The sequence below is a fragment of the Myodes glareolus genome, chromosome 2 (assembly GCF_982192425.1).
Source record: "Myodes glareolus chromosome 2, mMyoGla1.1, whole genome shotgun sequence".
NCBI classification, from domain to species: Eukaryota; Metazoa; Chordata; class Mammalia; order Rodentia; family Cricetidae; genus Myodes; species Myodes glareolus.
This window is the reverse complement of record NC_142027.1, coordinates 139,315,495-139,339,778: the sequence shown is the minus strand read 5'-3', so window position 1 is coordinate 139,339,778 and position 24,284 is coordinate 139,315,495. Positions and strand designations below refer to the sequence as shown.

The following is a 24,284-nucleotide window of genomic DNA, read 5'->3' as shown; positions in this document are numbered from 1 at the left end:
TGCTCTGTCTCTGAAGCTGTACATTAGCCAGCACACCTGACTGTTAAAAGGCAGTCTGATGTGCCGGGCGAGTTTATCCAGGAGACCACTGGCTCCTGTGACTGTGGTGAAGCTCTGCAGGGCTTGCTGGGAGTGGCTCTACCCACACCTTGCAATTGCTGCAGGGTCTAACCAAGTCCATCTCTTTAGAGAAATCCTGTGACATCTGGTGGTGTCTTCTTCCAATTTCATATCAGCCAAGGGTCTGTGTAGTCCTAGAAACAGCTGGAGGAAAGACAGCCTGGGAGTGAATGAGACTGTTCCACTGTTCTCTTGTGGGAAAGTTAAGTAAGGAAGTCAACATACCTTTTCCTTTCCTGGGAAATAGTCACGTGAATTGAAGAATCAAGTAAAGGCAAGAGATTCCATTGTCTTAAAAACATGAGTAATGTGATTAAAAGAGGAATCATTCCTGCTAACCATTCTTAATATAAAATCACCATATATTACATTCCTTTGTGTTGAATTAAAAGATACTTTACTAGGATATCCAGATAACATAATAAGGTTTGGAGACATGGACTTTAGTTAGAAAAACAGCTGACATCAGCTTTCATCTGGGTGAGTTGACACCAACATGTCATTATATCCTTTACTTTCAGAAATTGGTGTATTTTATAGAAATTTTAAAAGAGCAAAAAGACTACTACCAAGTAACTATTGTTTTTACCTGTCCATTCTCCATATTTTCAGCTTTGTGATTGAAATATCCCTGGTAACAGTTTTCTGGTATAAATCTGGCTAAAATTTCATCTGTTGGTAGATAATTAGATGACAAAGCATCTATTAGATGTTTTGGAGACAGTAGGTGGATATTGCAAAAAGGGCTTGTTACACAGTGGTGGTAATCATGAAATTAGAATTTATCATTTCTTTTATGTTAATTTTGAGGACTGGCTGAAAGTTTTCATTATTAAAAATTGATTTTCAAGCCATAAAAGAGCCCAGAAAGAAGAGATTGTCAGGAGATATGTATGGGGTGGGTTTAAGGATGGAAGCATTTCTGCCAAATTCCAGAGAGATGTGAACAAGGATATATCTTTGGTGTCCCCTGGAGCTTTCTAGATGTCCACTGGTGTAAATGGACGAGAGCTTCTAGAACAGTCACAGAGACAATTTCATGCTCAGAATCTTCAGTGGTGTTAGGTCATCTGTCTGATTCTCAGTCCCTTCCAATCCCCCTGATTCTGGATTTCTACCTGGAAATTTGCATCTGGGCTCCAAACAGGAAGAGCACTCTCCAGCAGTGGGGGTGATCTCTGGGAGTGAGTGATTGAACTGTGATTAACAGTTTAGTCTGCAATTTATTCTGCTCTGTGTAAATAGCATCTGGGAAACTATATGCCCTGCTTTTCTCTATTTTTCAGGCCCCTGGTTTTATAACATCATCCATGCTAGGTCTGTGACCCAACTATTATTAGTAGTATAACTACAGAAGGATTTTAAAGTTTTCCTATTTATTCCATATTTCTAGTTATTATCCAGTATGGGAAAGTTTTTCAAGCCTTACTTATTTGCTTTTTTAAAAAATGACATTTTAAAAAAGTCATTCAAAAATATATTCATTCATTTCTAGTGGTGTGGGTCTCCCCACATCAATGAATATAATCCCACATGGTAATGTCCAGTCTTGACTCCTAGGCCATCCGAGATCCAGTCAAGTTGTCAGTCAGTATTAACCACTGCATTTCTTTATGTTTATAAGTATGTATAAAGACAGGGTGTGGTGGGTAGAGCTACACATTTGTGGTGGTTGAGTCTGACCTAACAGGACAGATGGGCCACAGGTGGGCACCAGAGTGGAATTCAGTCCCAGTGACTCTGGACCTCCTTCCTCTGTTCTTCCCTAGACAGCTGAGAGCACCATTTGAATTTCTTCTCATCTCCACTGGGATGTTCTGCTTTGATCTTCATTATCTACAATGATCTTTTCCTTTAATCTCAATCTGATATTGAGACCACAGCCCAATCAGTTGTGTGTATTTTCCCTGGCTGTAAGCCCATCAGAACGTCTATTTCCTTTATTATGTTACACTGGCAACCCACCATGATGTGCAGAAGAAACTTCAGGATGAGATTGACAGAGCTCTGCCCAGTATGGTGAGTGGATGGTACCCAGAGAAGGTGCTCATAGAAAAAGAATTAGCAAGAGCATGACTCATCAGTCTCAATAAGAATTTTTACAGCAGGCCATGCATTTGTTCTTCCACCCAACAAGAGTCTAAGATAAATAGGGGAGGGACAAAGGAGATGAACACAACCCATAGAAATACAATCTTTAATACAGTGCTGGCTCTGATGTATCTTTTTCTGTTATTGCAATAATACTAAGTAAGAGACACACAGAAAACCTGGGTGACCCTTGAAAATAAGCAACAGTCCCCAGGTGTCTGGATATTTATCTCTGCTGATGTCCACAGGGTGCTGTCCCCACTATATGGTGGTAGGCTGTCTTTCACTTGTCTTGGCAGGCTGGCCTGACACTCCTCTCAATGGCTCCTCTGTCCAGTCCATTAGTATGGCATTTGTGTGTGTGGGTGTGTGAGTCAACTAGGAATTCTTTTTTTCCTGTGCTTTTGATGGTGTATTAGACTCCTTTCTGTCTTGCAGTTAGCATGACTTTCAGAAGGTCTTTGAGTGTCAGTGCCCTCTGCTGACCATAATATGCATTACAGTCAGTGTGCTGGACAGGTTCTCTCAGGAAGTATTCAAATCAAAACCTGTGAGGTGGCTAATGTTCCAGCTTCAGCTGGTTTGGATAGCACCTAGATATGCACTAGAGGGGTGCCTGCCTTTGTGCTTTCGTGAATTCCTAAGTATTGGTCACCTGCTGGTGGGATACAGCCATGGGTCCAGTTGTGTTGTGGGGAGCATCTCATGGCTGAAGTGCAGGGAAAGAAGAGCTTGACAAGTTCCCACATCCTTGTCATCCTGTCTAGGGTGGGGTTTGTTTGGTGGTGAATTGAACTTTAGAAAAAGAGGAAGCCCAAACAGTTGGGGGACTTTAAAACTCACCGAGCTCTGGCCAAGAACCTGAAGAAGAAGAAGATGGGAGGAGAAGACAGCTGTGCCTTACAAAGTCAACACTCAGAAAGGCAGCAGACCCAGCAGAACCTCATGGTGACAGGCTGGCTTGTAGGGACCATACTCGGTATGGATAGAGGTAGGGAGGGGGCTAGTGGCCTCCTGAAAGAGAAAAGTGCATGATCAGCAGGTGAACCCACATTCCTACAGGCGATCTCCTAGCTGACTCCCTGACCTGCCACCCTGGAGCAATCCTTAATGGCAGAGATAGGGCAAGTCTCCCACCTCGATGGAAAGTCCTTGCTTAACCTTGAAGTTGTTTTTAAATTTTTCCTTCTTATTTCATATGTATGGGTTTGTGGAAGCTAATCTTGGTTGTCATTTCCATTACATCTCTAATGCATGCATTCGGGCACTGATGTGGGATTTTATTGATTGGGTAACTTGAGGTGGCAAGACCCACCCGAAATCTTGCACACACCTTCTGGAGTCAGCCCACAGAAAAGAACATGGAAGAGGGAAGCTTCTGTATTTTTGTCTATTTGTCCTTGCTCTTTTCAGCAAATCCATCTCTCCTGAGGCATTCCTTCACTGGTGTTAGACCCTGGTTTGGGATTTCAATGCACACTGAAGTCCAGTAGCTCTCTGGGACTCACTTGGGAATCCTGCAACTGACAGGGACTGCTGAGACATTCAGGTTCCTAGACTGAAGAACTGCCATGTGCTTGTTCTTTCCATCAAGAGACCACATGTGTAGGACTAGCTGTATCTCTGCTTGTGAACCACTAATATAAACAGCCCTTAATATATATGTTTCTGCATTTGTGGATGTAGGAGATATGTAAACATGCGTGCCTGTGTGTGTGTCTGTATGTGTGTCTGTGTCTGTATGCATGGGTATTACTTCCAGTAGCTCTGTTCCTTGGTGAGCACTGACTAAAATTGGCTGCTTTGTCTGCTCTTAGGTTTCAATGAACCAGTGAACAGCTCACCAATTGGGAAAACTGTCTGACCAGTGAACTCTGGTACCCTGCTGTCTCGTCAGGTGTCTTTGCCTGCTTTCTTCTTGCTGTGATAGAATACTGACCAAAAATAACTTCAGAAAAGCAGACATTCCTTTCAAATTGCAGATAAATGTCTACCATGAAGGGAAGCCAGGACAGAAGCTCAGAAAGAAACCTGGAGGCAGGAACAGAAGCAGAGGTCATGGAGGAACACTGCATACTGAATTGCCCCTCATGGCTTGCCCAGCTTACTTTCTTATACCACCCAAAATGACCAGTGCAGGGTGGCACCACCCACAGAGGGCTCTCCTTCCCAAACCAAGCACTGATCAAGAAAACACACCACATATTTCCCTTCAGGCCACTCTGATGGAGGCATTTTCTCAACTAAGGTACCCTCTTCCCAGCTGACCTTACTTTGTATTGAGTTGAAGACAATGAAAGAAAGAAAGAAAGGAGGAAGGAAGAAAGAAAGATAGAAACTTCTAGCATATAGGGTAACAGATTCACTCAACCATGCCATTTTTCAAAAATATGAATGCTAGGTTTTCATTTTATGTCCATGTGCTTTCTTAGCAGAGAGCACATGGATGGCCATCTCCCCATCTTCGATCTGTACTGTTATGATTTTTTTTTCTCGAGACAGGGTTTCTCTGAGACAGGGTTTTTCTAGATGTCTGACCTTGAACACGCAGAGACCTGCCTGCCTTCTATATGGAGTTTCGGGGTTATAGCCTTGTGCCTTCAACAATCAGTTCATTTCTCTTTTTTAATGCCAGTTTATTTAGCTTAATTTTAGTTAATTTTCTGAAATTGTATACTTCCTTTTAAAACCGAACCCACTGATTTACATTAGCAAGTGACTTGCTGTTGAATTTGGCATAAATTTCCAGCCAATCTGGTACAGGTCTGTCTTTAGATTAGAAGCCAGCCCTGTATCTCCCTGCTGAGTCCCTTCTGTTCACCTGGTCCTGTCACTCATAACTCACCAGCCAATCAGAGCCTCGAACAGACCCGCCAGTCAGATGGGAGGGCTCTTCCGGGAGTCAACTTCCTTTCAGAGGTTCAACTCTCTCAGCACTGCAGCTCAGGATCTCTCCTGGGCGGATAGCACGTAGGCTTGGCATCTGCACCATGGTGAGTGAGGGGTTGCTCTCCCCAGACGATGGAGTGGCCGGGCTTGGCGAGAGAGGGGCCGCTGTACCTAAACTAGGTGGAGCGGCCGCTGTGGCTCCCAGCCAGTGTAGTGGCCGGGTGGGAGTCAGCAGACAGACACAGAGTTTAGCGTCTTCCTGCCTCAGTATTCCTAAACCTGCGGTCTATGCTGGCAGCCTCTGAATCCCTTCACTGCCCGGGCTGTGTCTGCACAGAGCAGAGCATCAGGAACCGCAGATGGCGGTGTCTGTCGTGCTTATATTGTCGCATGTGGAGTGAGATCAGCACATTTGCCAAACGCGGAGACTCCTGGTCTCTCCCGGGTCTTCAGAAGTTCTGTACTTTTAACATTTAGGTTCGGGATCCGGCTGTAGTTAACTTCGTGCGGCTTGTAAACGGTTTCTCCTGTTTAGAGTAGCGTTCCACTACTAAACTGTGATGTAAATGAGTATAGTTGATAATCGAATTAATGTTAAAAGGATTTAGCGGTTCTTAGGAGACATTGAGTCACACAAAGTAAAATCTAAGTGAGGGAGGGCTGCATCCCAAATATCCAAAGATGAGTAGCATGCACACCGTGCCTGTTAGAGATTAGTATCATGAGTTACAATTGTTTGTTCACCAGGATTAATCAGCCATTAAGCAACATTCCTATAACAAATGAGACAACCATGATATACAACCAGCCAGAAGACCCACTTCCCCATCAAAGGCCTCTGACCTGTTACTCAGGCACTGTAATGGGGTCACAACCTTGTGTGCCTAGAAAGTATAGCAATTCCAGAACAGCTGTATTTTTCAGCTCTGGGGAAAGCAGTTGTGACTCAGTGTCCCCTGTGCTGATTGAGGTGGACTTGAATCCTGTCTGCAACCCCACAGGGCATTGCCCTTGCTATCCTCTTGGCTAACCATCATACATTCTTAGATTACAAGTATACTGCTCCACTGAGCTCTAAAATTACCAGTTTGAGTCATACAGTGTGACTGTCCATTGCAGTAACAATAAAAGGATTTGCGTGTGGAGCATGGCTTCTCCCTTTTGACCAGAAAAGTAGAAAGGCTGTAATGTGTACGCTGGAGGGGGTAAACACTCTGGACAATAGCTAGATCTTAGACTGAAGTTTAAGGCCATGGGCTGCAGGGGAGTCCATTGCAAAGAAGGACCTGATGGAGCACAGTGAGTGACTTAATGTGTAATTCCCATCATACATTAATTCCTTCCTTGTGAATGAAGACAGACACTGATGGGTGTACAATTTAGGGAGGAGAGCTTGAACTTCTAAGTATTTAATTTCCAAATAGTGAACTCTCCCATGCGGATGTGTTCAATCCTGGTTGACACAGTGAAGTCAGTTCAGATGTTTGCAACACAGGCCATTGGCTGTAATTCCATATGTCAGCTTACAGCACTAAGCAGCTAACATTTTATTTGGGAAAAAGTCATGCATTCTCTTATTAATGGCATTCTCCCTACCAGGGAATTGCTTACTCTGTTTCAAAGTCTGTGTAACTAAGTGTTCAATTATTTTTATCATTTTAAGAAGTCAATTATTGGTTATCATTTTTCAGATTTCATTTTCTTCAATGACATGACTGCTATAATCTCTTTGTTTCTATTTTCCAATGTTTCCCAGTTTTTGAATTTTATTCTACTTTTTAGTGCTGTTTATTTATTCATCTATTTATTTATATCAATTTAGAGCAGTGATTCTCAACCTGGTGAGCCATGACTCCTTTTGGGAGATCAATTGAACCTATCACAGGACTGGCCTAAGACCACCAGAAAGTACAGATATTTATTTTATCATTCATAACAGTAGCAAAAATATAGTTATGAATTAGCATTAAAAATAACTTTATAGGTCTGGAGATCACTGCATCATGAGTAACTGTATAAAGGGTCACAACACTAGGAAGATTGAGAACAACGTCTTTAGGTTAATGTCTCCTGTAGCTCAGGTTTCCATCATACTATGTATCTGAGAATTGCTGTGAACACCTAATCCTGCCTCTGCCACCTAGTCCTGGAAAGTCAGTCCTGCAACTCCTACCAGGCTGGACCTTGACTGGTCTGTGTGAAGGAGAAATAGATCAGTGAATGAGCATCCTCCAATTTCTGTAGATTTTATTGTAAATTTACAAGTGAAGTGTGACTCAAGTTAGAATTGAGTTCACTGACCAACTGTAAAGCCAGTGTAGTCACAACCGACAAAGGATGGGCCAGGAGGAGGGTAAAAGCTTTCCTGCTGTAACTGTAGTTGACATTAGCTGTGATTAGTGAGGTGATCAATTTTAGATGTTCCATAAATACCCTCTCTGGCCATTTCATGGGTCCACAGACCACACACAGGACCCAGTGCCTTAGAGGAAGAACAGGAAGTACTCTGGGAGAATGGAAGATTTTATTAAACTACAAATTTCCCAGATTAGGGTCTTGTCTGACTATATGTGGAAGGACAAACCTGGAGGATGTTTGCTTTTTGAGACATTCTATTTCTACTCACCCAGTAGGGTAACTGCTAATGTATTGAAGCCCAACTGGGTGGTCCTAGAGGGACTCTGGTTGGTAATTAGGAGCACCTGAGGTAGTTTACAGGTACTTTCCAGAATTCTCATGTTCTGCTCTTGGGAGCTGTAAGGAGGACCACAAGCCATGCCATGGTGAATGTAGGAGCGAAAGTCCCCAGACCAAGAAGAGCAGGTTGGCTGAGCTGTCAGAGCTGCTTGGACAGGGATGAGCCATGATCCAGACAGGTTCTATTGTTCTTCGTGGTGTTTTGGGTAATGGCGCATGGCCTCTGATCTTTGTTGAGAGTGAAGGAGACTATGAGATTGTAATATTGTTGCGTCACACTATGTAATTGAGAATTGCTTTGAAAACCTAATCCTGTCTCTGCTGCCTAGTGCTGTGTAGAGACTCCTTCAACTTTTTCAGGACTGGGCTTTTCTGGTCAGTGAGAAGGAAAAATAAACCAGGTGATGAGTGACCTCCAGTCTCTATGACTTTCAGTGTATGATTATAGATGAAGAGGGTGAGTACATAGATCAAGCTTGAAGCTGGTAGATTCACAATGCAGAAAGGGAGAGAAAGGACAGTGGCTGAGAACTTTCCTACATCAACAGTAGTTGAGATTAGCATTGCAGAAACAGGTAATCAATTTTAGGTGCTCCACAAATGTCCTGATGGTCATTTTTTGATGTCCACAGACCGAGCAATAAAGAATCTGCATAAAGAACCGAACTTATCATTAAAACAAATTGCTATAGTTACAGTAGTTCAACCAAAATAGATCTGAGTAAAATGTGGCCTTGCCTAACAGGACTGTTTTTTTTACTGGTTTTAAATATACACCCTGAGATAAAAGGTTTGAGAAATCTTTGATGTGCTCTAATATAAATCCCTTGTTTCTGAAGCACTTGGCCATATATCCTGTTTCAACTTTTCAAAATTATTTTTTGAGATTATAACTATATCATATCCATATTCTCTTTCCTGTCCTCAAGCCTTATCATGACCCATTAATATCTTCTAATTCATGCCCTGGTTTTCTTTAACAACAGTTGTAATTGTGACTTGTGTTTGGCTGCAGGATTTCCCAGGTATGAGGCATTAGGTTTGCTCCATTGCACATTGAGTGTGTAATGGAATGTGCATACAGAGGACCATGTACTTTGGATGAGGAACAGGGTATGCTCTAGGAAATTGGATGAATGTGTACAAAAATACAAACTTTCTGGACTAAGACCCTGTCTGTTGGGCTGGGAAGGCAGAGCATGAAGTACTGTGCTGTTTGAGTCATTTGATTTCTGATCACTTTTCAGGGGAGCTGATAATATTCTGAGGCCCATCATGGTGGCCTTAGCCAGTGAGGGACTCTGGAAAATCTTAGCAAGAAGAAATAAAAGTGGCAGGTAGCTGGCAGGTTCTTTCCAGATTTCTTCTCTACTTTTGTTGTAATGAGTTGTAAGGAAGACCACAAGCTATGCCATAGTGAGTGTAGGGTGTGCAGAAAAGGTCTGTTGATCAGTCATTTCTGCTTGGATTTGGATGGACCATGTGCCAGACTATGGTTCTGTTGCTCTATATAATGACTTTGACAGTGCTCCTTGTACTCTGAGCCTCCCTGTGTATGGATTTCCTGGGGAGAGGGAGACTCTGCATCCCTGGCATGGTAGGACATTATGCTTGTAATCTCACTATCTCATGTACACACAGAATCATGCTTTTGGTGTGCAGTGGGAAGACAGTTTTGAAAACTGATAATCTGGTTTCTAGAAGTTCTGAATATTGCAGTCTACTTTCAAGTTTGTCTTATATATGTTTCAAGTAGTTTAAAAGCTGGTAGAACTACAGTGATATTGATTTAGCAATGCATGATTTAAATGTTTCTAAGTTTCTGCTACCACCAGCTGCAATGGTGTGATTCATTGATGTTTAGTTCCAGGAAGCACTTCCCTAAAGAAGCTGTGCATCCTTTGTTACTAAGGCTGGGTTAGGAGACCTCTCTTATAGGAGGTGTGGCACCCTTGCTTGCTGCCAGTTAACAAAACCCATCTGGAAAAATATGTGGCTACCAAGAAATCTTGCTTAACCCTATTCTTTTGTATCTAGATTTTTAAAAAACTCTCAGATTTTATGTTGATGTAGTTGCCTCATTTTGTCACCATTTTGTTTACAGAGGCTGTTAGTTTGTTACCTGACTGCCCAGACATAATGACACAGAAACTACATTGATTGCAAGATTACAACACTGCTTGCCCATAGCTTTGGCTTTTATTAATTAACACATCTGAAATTAACCTATTTCTATTAATCTATGTATCACTACATGGCAGTGACCTACCATTAAGGTACAGCATCAGTCTCCTTCAGTGGCTACATGTCCTCTGCCTGACTCACAGCCTTGTCTTGTTGTGGCCTTTCTAGCCCAAGTCTGGCTTCATTCCCTGTGTCACCATCAGGTAATCTTAGCTTGGTAAACAAGCACAGGTGCTTAGAAGACTTCATGAAAAAATTATCTAGAGATCATTTGTGCGATATTTATGTCCAAATCTTTCTTATTCTTTCCTTGGCCTGAAAAAGTGCATAGCAGAATTACAAAGGAATAAACTGATTTCCTGTACAAAATACTGCTTCAATTGGATGGTTGTTACTGATAACTCATTCTGGTCTACAGTGAAAAAAACAAGAAGAAAGAGATGACAAGTGTAGCTGCAAGTTTCCCTCCCATCTGCCAGCTTCCAAATAACCATACAGAGACTTATATTAGTTAGAAATATTTGGCCAATGATTCAGACTATTACTAGCTAACTCTTACAATTAAATTAACCAATATTTTGTATATATCTGCTTTGCTACCTGATTCATGACTTGTTACCTCCCATCTTGTTCCTCCTTCAGCTCTTGGAGTCTCCTTGACTTCACCTGCTTTCTCTCTGTATCTGTTTGGATATCCTAGCTAGCTATATTCTGCCCTGTCATAGGCTAAAGCAGTTTTATTCATCAACCAATAAAAGCAACACATATTTGCAGCATTCAGAGGGACGTGGCACATCAGAAAAGTGTGTTTTGATAAAAACAACAGTACTAGGTAGTTTCAGATGGCAGTCCAATGGTTAAAAGGATGCAGAGTTAGTTTGTCAAGGATTTTAGCACCATTTAAGGGAAGAGCCTGGCTGTACATTTGAAGCCTGGGAACATGATCCAAGTGAAAGAATGCATCTAACTAAACCCTTAACTCTTTGAAGGAGTACACAAAGTAATGCCTTGTCCCAGGAGCAACATCATATAGAACTTGAGCAAATTTGGTCCAAGCTTGGTAGGGTCCATCAAATCTTGGCAGGATTACATTTGTCATACTTATTCAGAAAACAAGAATGATGCAAAATATAAAGGTCATGGATTCTTCTTTTGTGATCAGGTCATCACTATTTTGCCCATCTATGTTTGGCAGAGTCAGAGCCCCAGTAAATAAGAGATTGTGAGAGTTCATAGTGACCGGCTTAGAATGTAATTGTATGAATGAAAAACCTCCCAGATATGAAGATGTATTTTAACATGTGCCTCTTCTTGGTAAGTGTCATTTGATTGCTTCTGAAACCATTAGTAGGGGGAGCCTTTCTGGATGAAATTTCTCATTGGGATGTAAAATAATATAGTAAGTAGGGATGCTTGTTTGTTCCCAGATGCTCAGCCCCAAAATAATCACACAGAAACTGTATTAATTAAATCACGTCTTGTCCCATTAGCTCTAGCTTCTTATAGGCTAACTCTTATGTTTTAATTTAATTTAATTTAATCCAATTCTATTAATCTGTATATCACTACGTGACTGTGGCTTACTGGGTAAAGTTCCCAGCATCTGTCTCTGGTGGGTCTACATAACTTCTCTCTGACTCCACCTTCTTCCTCCCAGCATTCAGTTTAGTTTTTTTCCGCCTACCTAAGTTCAGTCCTATAGCTCTGCTATAGCCCCAAAGCAGTTTTTTATTAAATAATGATAATCACAACATATAGAGGGGAGTCCCATATCACTTTCCCTTTTTTTTCTTTGTTTAAATGGAAAGGAAGGTTTTAGTTTTAACATAGTAAAATTACAAATTACAAAACAGGTATCATGCAAGAATTACAGTTACAATATTTATACCTACTTTATCTTTTAATCATAACTAAAGAAAACTATAAGTATAAATTCTTCAAATCCATCAAAGACCCCAGAAGGATATACTGTTACCTAAGTAAACAGGAAGTATATTGTAAGCACCTTCCAAAACTCTAGAAATGACAGAGACATCTCATTGCCCAGACAGTCACCCAAAGCTCTTCTGTGTTGTTGGGGCATCCAGTCCTCAGCCCACAGACCCATAGTATCTGGCAGACTTTTCCATGAAGCAGGAAATTTGAAGACCTGTTCTGCCTTGCAATGGAAAAGTCCATCAGTTGCTGTCTTCTGTGTCCTGTAGAATGTCTGGCAGACTCTATCATGAATCAGGAACCCTGAAGATTCATGTCACCTTTAGGCAAGCTCATCAGTTATTTCTCTGTGGGTCCTGCATGTCCAATTCATCAAGCAGTCCCAGCAAGAGCAGTTTCTTGCCAAAATGCCTAACAAACTCCATAAGGAGCCTCTTTAATGTCCATCATCCTCTTAAAGTAGACTGGTGCCACCAAGAGCAGATGTATTTCATTGTCATGAAAAGTCTTAATGTCTTAAAACATTTTAAGTGCCATATTCTGAAAGTCTCTGAAAGATTTGAAGAATCCCTATTAGAAATACATCTCTGTACATCTAGAAAACCTAACTAACATTAGTACAAACTTGAGTATTACTATCATAGATGACTCTCTACCTCTATTTTAATTATACATTTCATGTTTAAATGAGCTGCACAAATACAATAACTTTATCAAGAGCAGAAATACATATAATGCAATTGACCTAAAATTTGTATCAATAAACCAAGATCCATACCAATACGAATCTCTATAGCATATCCCCCTTTTAAATGTAAAGAAACATTTATGAATTGTATTTGGGAATATGGGTATAGTTCTCTCCAAACTGCTTCCTGCTTTTAATTTTGTGAAGTAATTTTTGAGACATTCACAGTAATTTTTTGGGGTGGTCTTGATTCATCAAGCCACATTATTCTGGACGGATTCTACCAGTTCTATCCTCTGTGGAAACAAAAGAAGAACCTCTTTTCTAAAGCAACAAATTCTTAGACCCAAATTCTGAAGACATGATACTTTTAAAGCAAATATGTTTGTTACTTAGCTCATTTACAGTCAAAAAATTCAAAGAAAAGCACAATACTATATGTAATCCAGAACCTCTGTATATAGTCCATCTTTACGTGTCTTATTTTTATTCTATTACTTTCTACTATTTGTTTTATTATCTTTACTTCTTTAATTTATGACAGTCTGTACTGTCTTTTTAAAGTCTTCATTTGATTTTTTTATAAACCATTTACTTCTTTATAACTCTCTGTATTCTTTTTTTCTCTTTCTCCCAGGCCTATGTACATTTTTTAAATACACTGTGTCTCATTTAGAGGTCTTTTATGTATGAATCTGTACTATTGTGTATCTGTAATTCTTTCCTGTTCCGGAGCGCTTCTTAAAATGCTAAGCACTTCTTGTGAACTTCAGCTGTGCCTGCTTGCTCAGCACAGTCCAACATGGCAGAGGCACATTTGCTGCCTCTGAGAGCCATGTACATTGCCCCATTGTCAGGCATACAAGGGGTCTAAGTTGCCATTATCAATCTTCTCACAGACCCCATGGCCGGTCTTCCAGATGGAGTCAGAGTTGGTGCTGACAGCACAGCCCAGAAAGTCGGCATTTCAAAATGGTGGAGCTTTTTTATGCTATTGTTGTATGATGGTTTTGTTTTTATCAAGCATATGCTGTTGTAGTGAACTTCACCCATATCATAAATTTTAAATTTTACAGAGGGTCTCATTATTTTTCCCAGGATGTCATGTACTCATGACACTAATATTGCCCGTGTCTTTTGAGTCATTGGTATGCAGGTGTATAACCTTCTTTCTGCCTGTTTTGTTTGTTTTGAATTTTTATTTTAAAAAGAGTATTTAACCTCTATGCATGGATATGCACCATGTGAGTACCTGCTCCTTTATCATGTGGAAGCTATTTAACATGTATTTCTGGCTGCCATTAAAGTGATTCTGTGGACTAGGCTCATATTCAACTCAGAGGCAGATAGACATACGTGCCTCTGTCTTCTGAGTCCTTGGATTAGAGGACTCAGTGCATCCAGCTTTTTCATCTTATTTTTCTTTTTTGTAGTTAGAAATTAACCATTTGTACAATCTCTCTTATCTGTACTCTGTACTGTTGATCTGTTTATATATCTTTCATTGTTGGTTAGTATGCATTTCTCTTGCAAGGTGATATCCTATTCAAAGGGTTCAGAAATGACAATGGTGAACTTCATATTCATTTTGCTTCTAACATGACTTGGTGATTAGATTATGATGTCTATGTCATGGAATAAGTATGGGGAGCACCAGAATTCTATGACTATACTGTCAAAGAAGTATACATTTACAGTGTTGTCAAAATCATACTTTCTGTTGTACACATGTATGGGATTTTAGAATGCAGTGACCTATGATGACGTGCATGTTGACTTTACTTGGGAAGAATGGACTTTGCTGAATCCTTCCCAGAAAAGTCTCTACAAAGAAGTGATGGTGGAGACCTACAGAAACCTCACTGCTATAGGTAAGACTGAATTATCTTTTATGTTTCAAATAAGGGGACAACTGTTCATTGGTTAATAATGCTCTTTTGTAATATGATTGAGAAAGAAGAATGGGTAAAGAGATTAGACATGTTTTTAAGTTTTGCTTCAAATGGTAACTAAATGTTTTACAATTTTTAATATATAACATACATTTTTCTGGCACTGTATTTTAGGATATAATTGGGAAGACCATAATATTGAAGAACATTGTCAAAGTTCTAGAAGACATGAAAGGTAATTTCCATGTATAAGCTGATACAGATGTACCCCTGAAGAATTTGTAATGTATCCTATATGTTTTAAACCAGAACAACAATGTACATAATAAAGTTCATTGGTGCTTATTAAATTATCACAAAATCATATACCAAAATTTCAGATTAGTGAATTGCATTTGAAAGTCATTCTTTTAAGAAAGAAGTCAAGGAAACAATGCCTTAACCTATATTTCCATTTGATTTATAATACAGTGAGCTATTCTATAAAATTGTCAATGCATTTGTTTCATATTATTCATATTATAAAAGATATACATTTTGAAAAGGTTATAAGTATATCTCTGAAACTCTCTATTACACTAGTTATCCATAGATAAGGTAGTTTAACCCATATACTTGTGACTGTGTTAAGTTTAGTGAGGGGGCAGTTAGAGTCACAAATCAAGGGGCAGCTGTTGCAGAGAGGCCTTAATCCAGATACCACAAGTCTATTAGGACAGAAAGTCAAACTGTGAACTCAATGTGGAAGCCTTATATTTGTTATTCTTCCTTTAGTAAGTATATCATATGTTCCTCTGGATACAGGCCACATGAGCCTAGAGATGTGAAGAAATATAACATACCCCTCTCTCAGAATAAATAGAAGATATGTAACAGTCCCCATGTTGAATATACTTGTTGAATTTGTTGTAGAATTATACAAGTAATTGTTTTTCTAGTCTCATTCATAATATATCAACAAGTTCACAATTCAAAAAATCACTATGACTACTAGGACTGTGTAAAAACTTCTGTTTGTCCTAGTTCACTTAACAAATGTAGTATCAGTCACAGTGTAGGAAATGTTATGAATGCAATAAAAGGGGTAAAGCTCTGAGTTTTTTCAGTTCTCTTCAAATACATGAAAATTCTCATACAGAAAAAGGATTCTGTAAATGTGAACCGTGTAATAAAGGCTGTTATCAGTTATCTGCAAAGATGAAAAACAAGCATTAATGAAGGGGAAAAACAAGATTGTAAACATGGTGATAAAACCTTAACATATAATTCTTCTTTAAAATATGACTAAATTGTAAAATTAATTTATAATTTTTTATAAATTATTCAACAATGTATTAAATGTAGTAATTTTTCACATGTACCACTGTCATTATAGGTACGAAAAAAGTCAAACTAGAAAGAAAGCTTCTGTATATACTCAATGTGTTATAGCCTTTGTGTGTCATCTTCACAGGCATGAAAGAACATATACTAGATTGAAACCCTGTGAAGAAAATGAGTGTGGTAAAGCCTTTTTACATCACAATCATCTTCAAATGCATAATAGATCATGCACTGGAGAGAAACCCTATGAATATAATCAATGTTGTAAAATCTTTGCATGTCACCGTACTCTTCAAATGTATAAAAGAACACATACTGGAAAGCAACCATATGAATGTAATCAGTGTAGTAAAGCCTTTGCACAGCATATTCAACTTCAAAATCATGAACGAACCCATACTGTAGAGAAACCCAATGAATGTAATCAGTGTAGTAAAGTCTTTGCATATCCCAGTTCTCTCCAAAAGCATAAAAGAACCCATACTGGAGAGAAACCCTATGAATGTAATCAGTGTGGTAAAGCCTTTGCATATCCCAGTAGTTTCCAAAAACATAAAAGAATCCATACTGGAGAGAAACCCTATGAATGTAATCAGTGTGGTAAAGCCTTTGCACAGCACTTTCAACTACAAAGTCATAAAATAACCCATACTGGACAGAAACCCTATGAATGTAATCAGTGTGGTAAAGCCTTTGTGTGGCACAGTCATCTCCGAATTCATGAAAGAATGCATACTGGAGAGAAACCCTATGAATGTAATCAATGTGGTAAAGCTTTCGCACAGCAAGGTTATCTTCAAATTCATAAAAGAAGCCATACTGGAGAGAAACCCTATGAATGCAATCAGTGTGGTAAAGCCTTTGCGTGTCCCAGTTCTCTCCGAAAGCATAAAAGAACCCATACTGGAGAGAAACCCTATGAATGTAATCAGTGTGATAAAGCCTTTGTGTGGGACAGTCTTCTCCGAATTCATGAAAGAACGCATACTGGAGAGAAACCCTATGAATGTAATCAGTGTGGTAAAGCCTTTGCACAGCACTTTCAACTACAAAGTCATGAAATAACCCATACTGGAGAGAAGCCCTATGAATGTAATCAGTGTGGTAAAGCCTTTGTGTGGCACAGTCGTCTCCAAATTCATGAAAGAATGCATACGGGAGAGAAACCCTATGAATGTAATCAGTGTGGTAAAGCCTTTGCATATCCCAGTAGTTTCCAAAAACATAAAAGAACCCATACTGGAGAGAAACCCTATGAATGTAATCAGTGTGGTAAATCCTTTGCACTTCTCAGTACTCTCCGAAAACATAAAAGAACCCATACTGGGGAGAAACCCTATGAATGTATTCAGTGTGGTAAAGCTTTCGCACAGCTAGGTTATCTTCAAATTCATAAAAGAAGCCATACTGGAGCAAAACCCTATGAATGGAATCAGTGTGGTGAACCCTTTGCACAGCACATTCATCTACAAAGTCATGAAAGAAGCCATGCTGGAGTTAATACCCTATTAATTTAATAAGTGTGGTAAAGCCTTTGTATGTCACAGTAGTCTCCAAATACATGAAAGAACACATATTGGAGAGAAATCCTTTGAATATAATCAATGTGGTAAAGCCTTTGCATGTATAGTGATCTCTGAAAACATAATAGAACCCATACTGGAAAGAAACATTACGTATGTAATTAGTATGCTAAAGGTTTTATCATAGTCATCTTTAAAGACACAAACTAACAAATGCTAGATATAAACTCTATCAATTTATCGAGTGTGGTAAAGCCTTTGCACTTCACAGTACTCTTCAAATGCATAAAAAAATCACACACTGGAGATAAACTCTATAAATGTAATCAGTGTGGTAAAGCATTTGCATGTATGCATAATCTAAATCATGAGAAATATCATACTGCATAGAAACCCTGTAAATGCTTTAGTGTGATAAAGTTTTGTACTTTATATAGGAGTAAAACTTTTTATGTGCAACAATCTGTTAAAATCTTTGTATATTACAATAGACATTGACTACCTGAAAAAGATACTGAGGACTTCTTATTATAAAGTATTTGGTAAGATCTTTAGCCAAAACAGTTACAATCAGCTACTCAATGATTTGGGTTTCCCTTCTGTATGCTGTGAGTGTATTTTGTTACCATTGTTTAATAAAGAAGCTGCTTTGGTCCTATGGCAGGGCAGAATAGAGCAAGGCAGGAATTTCAAGCAGAGATTGTAGTGAGGGCTGCGGACAGGCCTGCTTTTCGTCCCACATGGCTCCCGTATGGCTAGCTTAGCCCCAGAAATAACAACACACAAATTGTATTCATTTAAATGCTGTCTGGCCCATTATCTCTAGAGAGTTAGTTACTGACTAACTCTCACATCTTGATTAACCCATTTCTAATAATTCGTGTAGCACCACAAAGTGGTGGCTTACCAGAAAAGATTCAGCATGTCTGACCTGGTAGGTGGCTCCATGGCGTCTGCCTCATTGCCTTCTTCCCAGCATTCTGTTCTGTTTACTCCGCCTACCTAATTTTCTGTCCTATCAAAGGACCAAGGCAGTCTCTTTATTAACCAATGGAAATAACACATAGACAGAAGGTCCATCTACATCATTGGGCGCCATCTGTCATAAAGAGCTGCGGGCAGGCCTGCTTTTCATCCTGCCCAGCTCCCACACAGCTAGCTTAGCCCCAGAAATAATAACACATAAGTTGTATTCATTTAAACACCGCCTGGCCCATTATCTCTAGAGAGTTAGTTACTGGATAACTCTCACATCTTGATTAACCCATTTCTAATAATCTGTGTAGCACCATGGCGTCTGCCTCACTGCCCTCTTCCCAGCATTCTTTTCTGTTTACTCCCCCTACCTAATTTTCTGTCCTATCAAAGGGCCAAGGCAGTTTCTTTATTAACCAATGGAAATAACTCATAGACAGGAGGCCCATCTACATCAAGAGATAGAGGAGAAAAGAAAGTGGAGTCAGACTCCATGTATCTGCTGAAGGAGACAGATGCCCTGGAACCTTACTAATAAATCACAAGTCTTGTGACAAAATACAAAATAATAGGAATGGGGTGATTTAAGATGTCAGTGTTAGTTAACAAGAATCCTGAACCAGTAGGCCAAGCAGTGTTAATTAGTATAGTTTCTGTGTGATTATTTTGGGTCTGGACATGAAGGAATGAACAAGAATCTTCTACCTCTAACACAAGAGTATTTCTTCTGTAGAAATAAATTTGAGTGTTAACAATCTTTTCAAGCATTATGATGTCCTTTTTATACTGTTTGTACTTACAAACTTATGATAAAATGAATTTATGAAGCCCTTTCTGTAGGGTTAATGGGCCAGCTAAAGAAACACATCTTGACCCTGAAACCAGAGCCAGTGAAATATATAATTTTGACTCTGAAACTGGAGCCAAAGTAATACATCCTGATTCTAAAACCAAAACAAAGAAAAACACTTTGTTCCTGAATCCAGAGCCTATAAAAGAAATGCCTGACTCTCAAAACAGACTCTAAAGTTTATAAAGAGCCAGTAAAAGAACACACTTTGGCCCTGAAACAAGTGCCAAAAATACACTCTACCCTTGACAACCTGAGCATAAAACCAGCTAATCCTTAAGCTCCGGATCTACCAACACCTGAGCATGAAATCCAGCCAGTCTCTGAGTTGTTCAAGATCAGGGATTGACATCTAATCAATTCCCACTCTGAGAATCTTCTCCCTGGGAAAACTCTGCCCCTAAAAAGTCCTATATAAGTTCTGTACATGTTCTGTTGGCATCTGCCTATTTATGTCCTGGCAGAGGCAGTCCTTCTCCTGGATTCTTCCCTTCCAAATAAATTTTGTGAATGTGTTTTGGTGAAGACTTTTGACTGGAGTGATCAGAAGCTTTGTAGTGTATTTGAACAGAGAAGCTTTGGTCACCTCTGCTGGCAAATCCCCTTAAAGGAGCAGAGTAGAAGTAGCAACACTTCACCAGAGACTGCAACATTTTTGCAACACTTTCCCATCAACTCCAGTGAGGCAGAGAAGTAAGAAATTGGGCTGAAGCTGAGAAAGAAATTGACATCTCTTTTAGGAAACTCCCTTAGGAAAGTGGAGCAGAACAAAAATGGATATCTCTGCTTTGGAGCTCTCTTAACAGAGTGAAACAGGGTCCAGCGGTGATGGCTCTATTTTGTAGGGGAGCAGTGTTGCTACACACTTTAGGGGAACATCTCCCACTTTAACACAGCTTCGAGTATAGCCAGACTTCCCAATAGTCAGTATATGTCAGGGACCATCTTTGACAAGTATACCACTTACCAGGGTAGGGGAATGGGGATTAGAACATAAGTAAAGAGAATGAAGACACAAGTGAAAATAATAAAACAGAAGCATAGGACAGCACCAGGAGGGAATTCCTGTGAATACTGTATATCTGCCTGTATTTAATTTTTCATATACTTTTTTAAAAAAATATTTCTTTATTGTGTATATGTTTTTCTGCCCACATGCATGCCTGCAGACCAGAAAAAAATGCACCTGCTCTCATTACAGATGGTTGTAAGACACCATGTGGTTCCTGGGAATTGAATTCAGAACCTTTAGATGAGCAGGCAGTGCTCTTAATCACTGAGCCATCTCTCAAAACCAATTTTTCATATAGTTTTATACTCCATACAACAGAAGGAAGAAGACAAAAGACTGCTTTTGCATGATGCCCACGTTGTCTCCAGTTTACCTGAATTACAGATGGATACATCACAGATATCTAACATATTTTTTTTTTTGCTTTTTCAAGAAAAGGTTTCTTTGTGTAGCCTTTGCTGTCCTTGAACTTGCTCTCTGGTTCAGGCTGGCTTTGGATTTATAGAGATTCATAGGCCTCTGCTTCCCAAGTGTTAGGATTAAAGATACGTACCACCACTATTGGTGATGTACTAATGTAATTTGGGTCTTTTCATTGGTTTAAAAAGAGTGAGTGACTGAGCCTGACTTGTTGGAGTAGCAAAGACACAGGCTCTGGTCCTAACTCCAGTAACAGAAGACTCCCATGAAATGCAACCTTCTGTCTTAACGTTCACTGTCTTCCAACTATGAGCAATATTGTTTTTCTTTATCTTTGTATTATAATTCATCAAGGGACTAGAGCACAGTACTGTCTTTATTATACATATGGTTGAAACCCAGGCTCATGTAGATCGGTGGAGGGACTCTGGGCAAGCCTAGCAATCAGGAGTCCCAGTGGGAAGTAGATTGTGAGCCACAATGGAGCCAATAGCGAACCATGAGATTTTTGTAACCCTAAGTTGTCTAATTTCTACCTGCAGTTCTTATCCCACCTCCCTCTGATGAGATAACACTAACTACCATTGTTGGATTAGTAGTTATCTGACTGATCTGGTTTCTTCTAGCTGAATTTGGGGTATGAGGTGGCAGTATTGTGATACCCTTCCAGAGAGACTCTTGTAAAGACCAAACTCTCAGATGTAGACAGAAAAGGAATTCCTTTACTCTTGTCTGAGAAGAACTAAAATGTCCAAGTTTCATAAGACATTCTTGATGAGCTCACAATAGTCCCTGTCTATTAGTTGATTTCCTTTAACCTCTACAATTGATCTCCAGAGTGATGAACCCACAACCAACTTTCACACCCTTTTATAGCTGTTTTTTCAGTCCAAAGTCAACATGATTCCCTTCCCATATATCTTCTGAATAGAGAAAAAAGTATTTAACATCATTTAATTTGAATGTTAAAACAATAAATGTGCTGTCCTTCTTTGCTGTAGGAAGGTGTTCCAGGAACCAAGGTCTGATGTCTCACATCTGGACAACATCTTTTATTAAGGAGAAAATATTAGTGAGATTTGCTATCCAATAACATCTCATGTAGACTCATATCTAATGTCTGTGGAGTGAGATCTCTTGTGTTGTTTCCAATTCTCTTGGTCTTTGATTAAATTTTCTCCTTAAGTACTGAAGAACAATGCAGGTTGCCAAAATTAATCATTTTTCAGAGTTGTCAAGGCCAGTTGACCAACTAGTCCTCAGAGGTCACTTGGGCTTGGAAGGAATCTCAGACTCTTCAAGTCTCTCTTTTATCATCTGTCCATCAATGTGAGAATAATGCAATGGTTTTCTTTATGTACTGTGGCTTCCTTTGAAGTCTTGAGGAAATATTTCCCACATTGAGTCTCCATTTTAGACTGGATAATGTTTCAGATTCATTGAGTTGGTTCTCCATGGCCTCCATGAACTGGACAATAAGTGTTCAATGGCCTTTGTCCCTGCGGACCTCATTGACCTTGTGTGGATAGGGGAGAAAAACTCCCCTTTTTAGTCCCTCTAACCACATTGGAATAGCCTCCTCAGAATGATTATTAAACAGGTAGAATGTCAGTTTTACACCAGTTTTGTACTTTTAACTACTTTATAATAGTTCAATAACCAAATATAACTTAATAAACTTTATTTGACATACATTTTAGTCAGTCCTTGACATAGTTTATCTCTCACCTTGCCAACTTCAATAAATATGTGATCTCTAAATCTCATCCTTTATATACCTTAAACAACTTACTCAGACCCTCATAGCTTGCAAAACCTTTCCATTCTTGTTTATTCTGGAGCCACCGCATCATCATTATTTTCATATATCTAAGTCTTTTTTTCATTAAGGGCATTTACACATTTATGTTCTTCTAACATGTTCTTTTAGTATTGCTTCCTTTTTCTAGTATCATGAGAAATAGAAACATTGACAAATATGTTTATGATCTGTCATGAGATTTTTCTCCCCTGTGGAAGGGGAGGAAGCAATATCTATCCCAACTGTAAGTCCCAAAGAAGATGCAAAGTACAATTTCACCAACATCCATCCTGGGAAACCAAGGAGGTTACTGAGCTTACTTACTGAGCGTGGTTAAAAAGATACTTACTTACAAGGATTTTGATACTGTAATAGTTTTAGTCAAAATGACCCCCAGTGTCCCATGGAGAGTGGCACTATTAGGAGGTGTGGCCTTGTTGGAGGAAGTATGTCATAGTCACTTTCTGCTGCCTGTTGATCTGGATGTAGAACTCTCAGTTCTTTCTCCAGCACTGTGTCTGCCTGTATCCACCATGCTTTCTGTCATGATAATAATGGACTAAACCCTCTGAAACTGTAAGCCAGCCTTACTCAAATATTTTCCTTTATAAATTTTGCTATGGTCATGGTGTCTCTTCACAACAATAGAAACTCTAAGATACCCAAAAGCCGCATAACTACAAGATGACTATTATATGTGATTATCTATTAACCTATAATTCTCAATTATACATTACATTACATCTTTTGTGGATGTTGAGACAGATTTTCTCTGTAGCTTTATAGCCTATCCTGAAGACTAGCTCTTGTAGAATGGGCTGGCCTCATAAAGATCCGCCTGCCTCTGCCTCCCATGTGTTGGGATTAAAGTTATGCGCCACCACCACCCAGTTATACATTACATTTTTTAATGAGATGCAGAAGCACAATACCTTAATCAAGAACAAAAATATACATATATAACAAAACTGAACTTGAGTTTTGATCAATAAACTAAGATCCACACCAATTCAAATCTCTTGGGAAGAAAATGTCTTATTAGATTCCACATCTTAGTCACAGTCCTTCACTGAGGGAACAACGGTCAGTACCTGAAGCAGAGACCATGAAGTAATTCTGCTCATTGGCTTGCTCTCCATGGTCACTGAGCTTGCTCTTTTATACAACCTATGGCCTCATGCCCAGGCATGGCACTTGCCACATCAATCACTAATCAGGAACATACCCACACAGACTACCCATACCAAGTATAATAGAGACATTTTCTTGATTAAGGTTCCCTCCTAATAGATGTTTAATTGAAAAAACTCACCCTCACAAATAATCCCCTTTCAATTTGAGACTCAAACATAAAACTATTAATCTTCCCAAATAAGCTCCTTTCAATTTGATACTCAAACACATTACTATTAAGACATAACCTTTCCTTTCTTGCTTATCCCTAAGATCACAAGTCAGTATCACATCATAAAACACAACATAGCTTCAAAAGTCCCAAAATCTTTTATTCTTTTTAATTTCAACACTTATAAAGATTAGTCTCTCAACTGTGGGCTCCTATAACATTAAAAACACAAGTTAAATACTTCTTTATTCAAAGATGGAAGAAATGGAAGAACCAAGACATGGTCACAATCAGATGATGCTGCCTATGATTCCAGTCTTGCCCCTTCTTAACCATCCCAGATACACAAATGTTTGAATAAACAACCCCCAGGGGTCTCCCATGTCTCCTACCAAGCTGAGAGCACCCATCTTATCACTCTTCATGTACTCCACACTAAAGCAAGTCCACAGAAGACATGTCTCCATGAAGGAATGGCTTCCTTGTGTGAGAGCAGAAAGGTAGCAGGGGTGTGTCTCAGCTGGGAAGGACTTGTCTAG

At 39.4% G+C, this 24,284-nt stretch overlaps 1 protein-coding gene across 3 annotated transcripts in view; it reads left to right on the top strand.

Annotated features, from left to right (window-relative positions):
• Nucleotides 1-1,888: 1,888 nt before the first annotated feature.
• Nucleotides 1,889-24,284, top strand: part of LOC148123184 (zinc finger protein 431-like) — a 40,691-nt gene continuing 18,295 nt past the window's right edge. Inside the window, exons 1-5 of one of the 3 annotated variants that reach the window (XM_087903778.1) lie at nt 1,889-2,139; nt 11,177-11,295; nt 14,349-14,475; nt 14,671-14,731; nt 15,950-19,076. In XM_087903778.1, coding sequence (XP_087759904.1) covers nt 11,245-11,295; nt 14,349-14,475; nt 14,671-14,731; nt 15,950-17,336 — 1,626 coding nt within the window. In that variant the 5' untranslated portion in view covers nt 1,889-2,139; nt 11,177-11,244 and the 3' untranslated portion in view covers nt 17,337-19,076. Of the gene's footprint in view, nt 2,140-5,104; nt 5,205-11,176; nt 11,296-14,348; nt 14,476-14,670; nt 14,732-15,949; nt 19,077-24,284 lie in introns of those variants that run through there. The other 2 variants (XM_087903777.1, XM_087903779.1) reach the window with 2 other exon arrangements.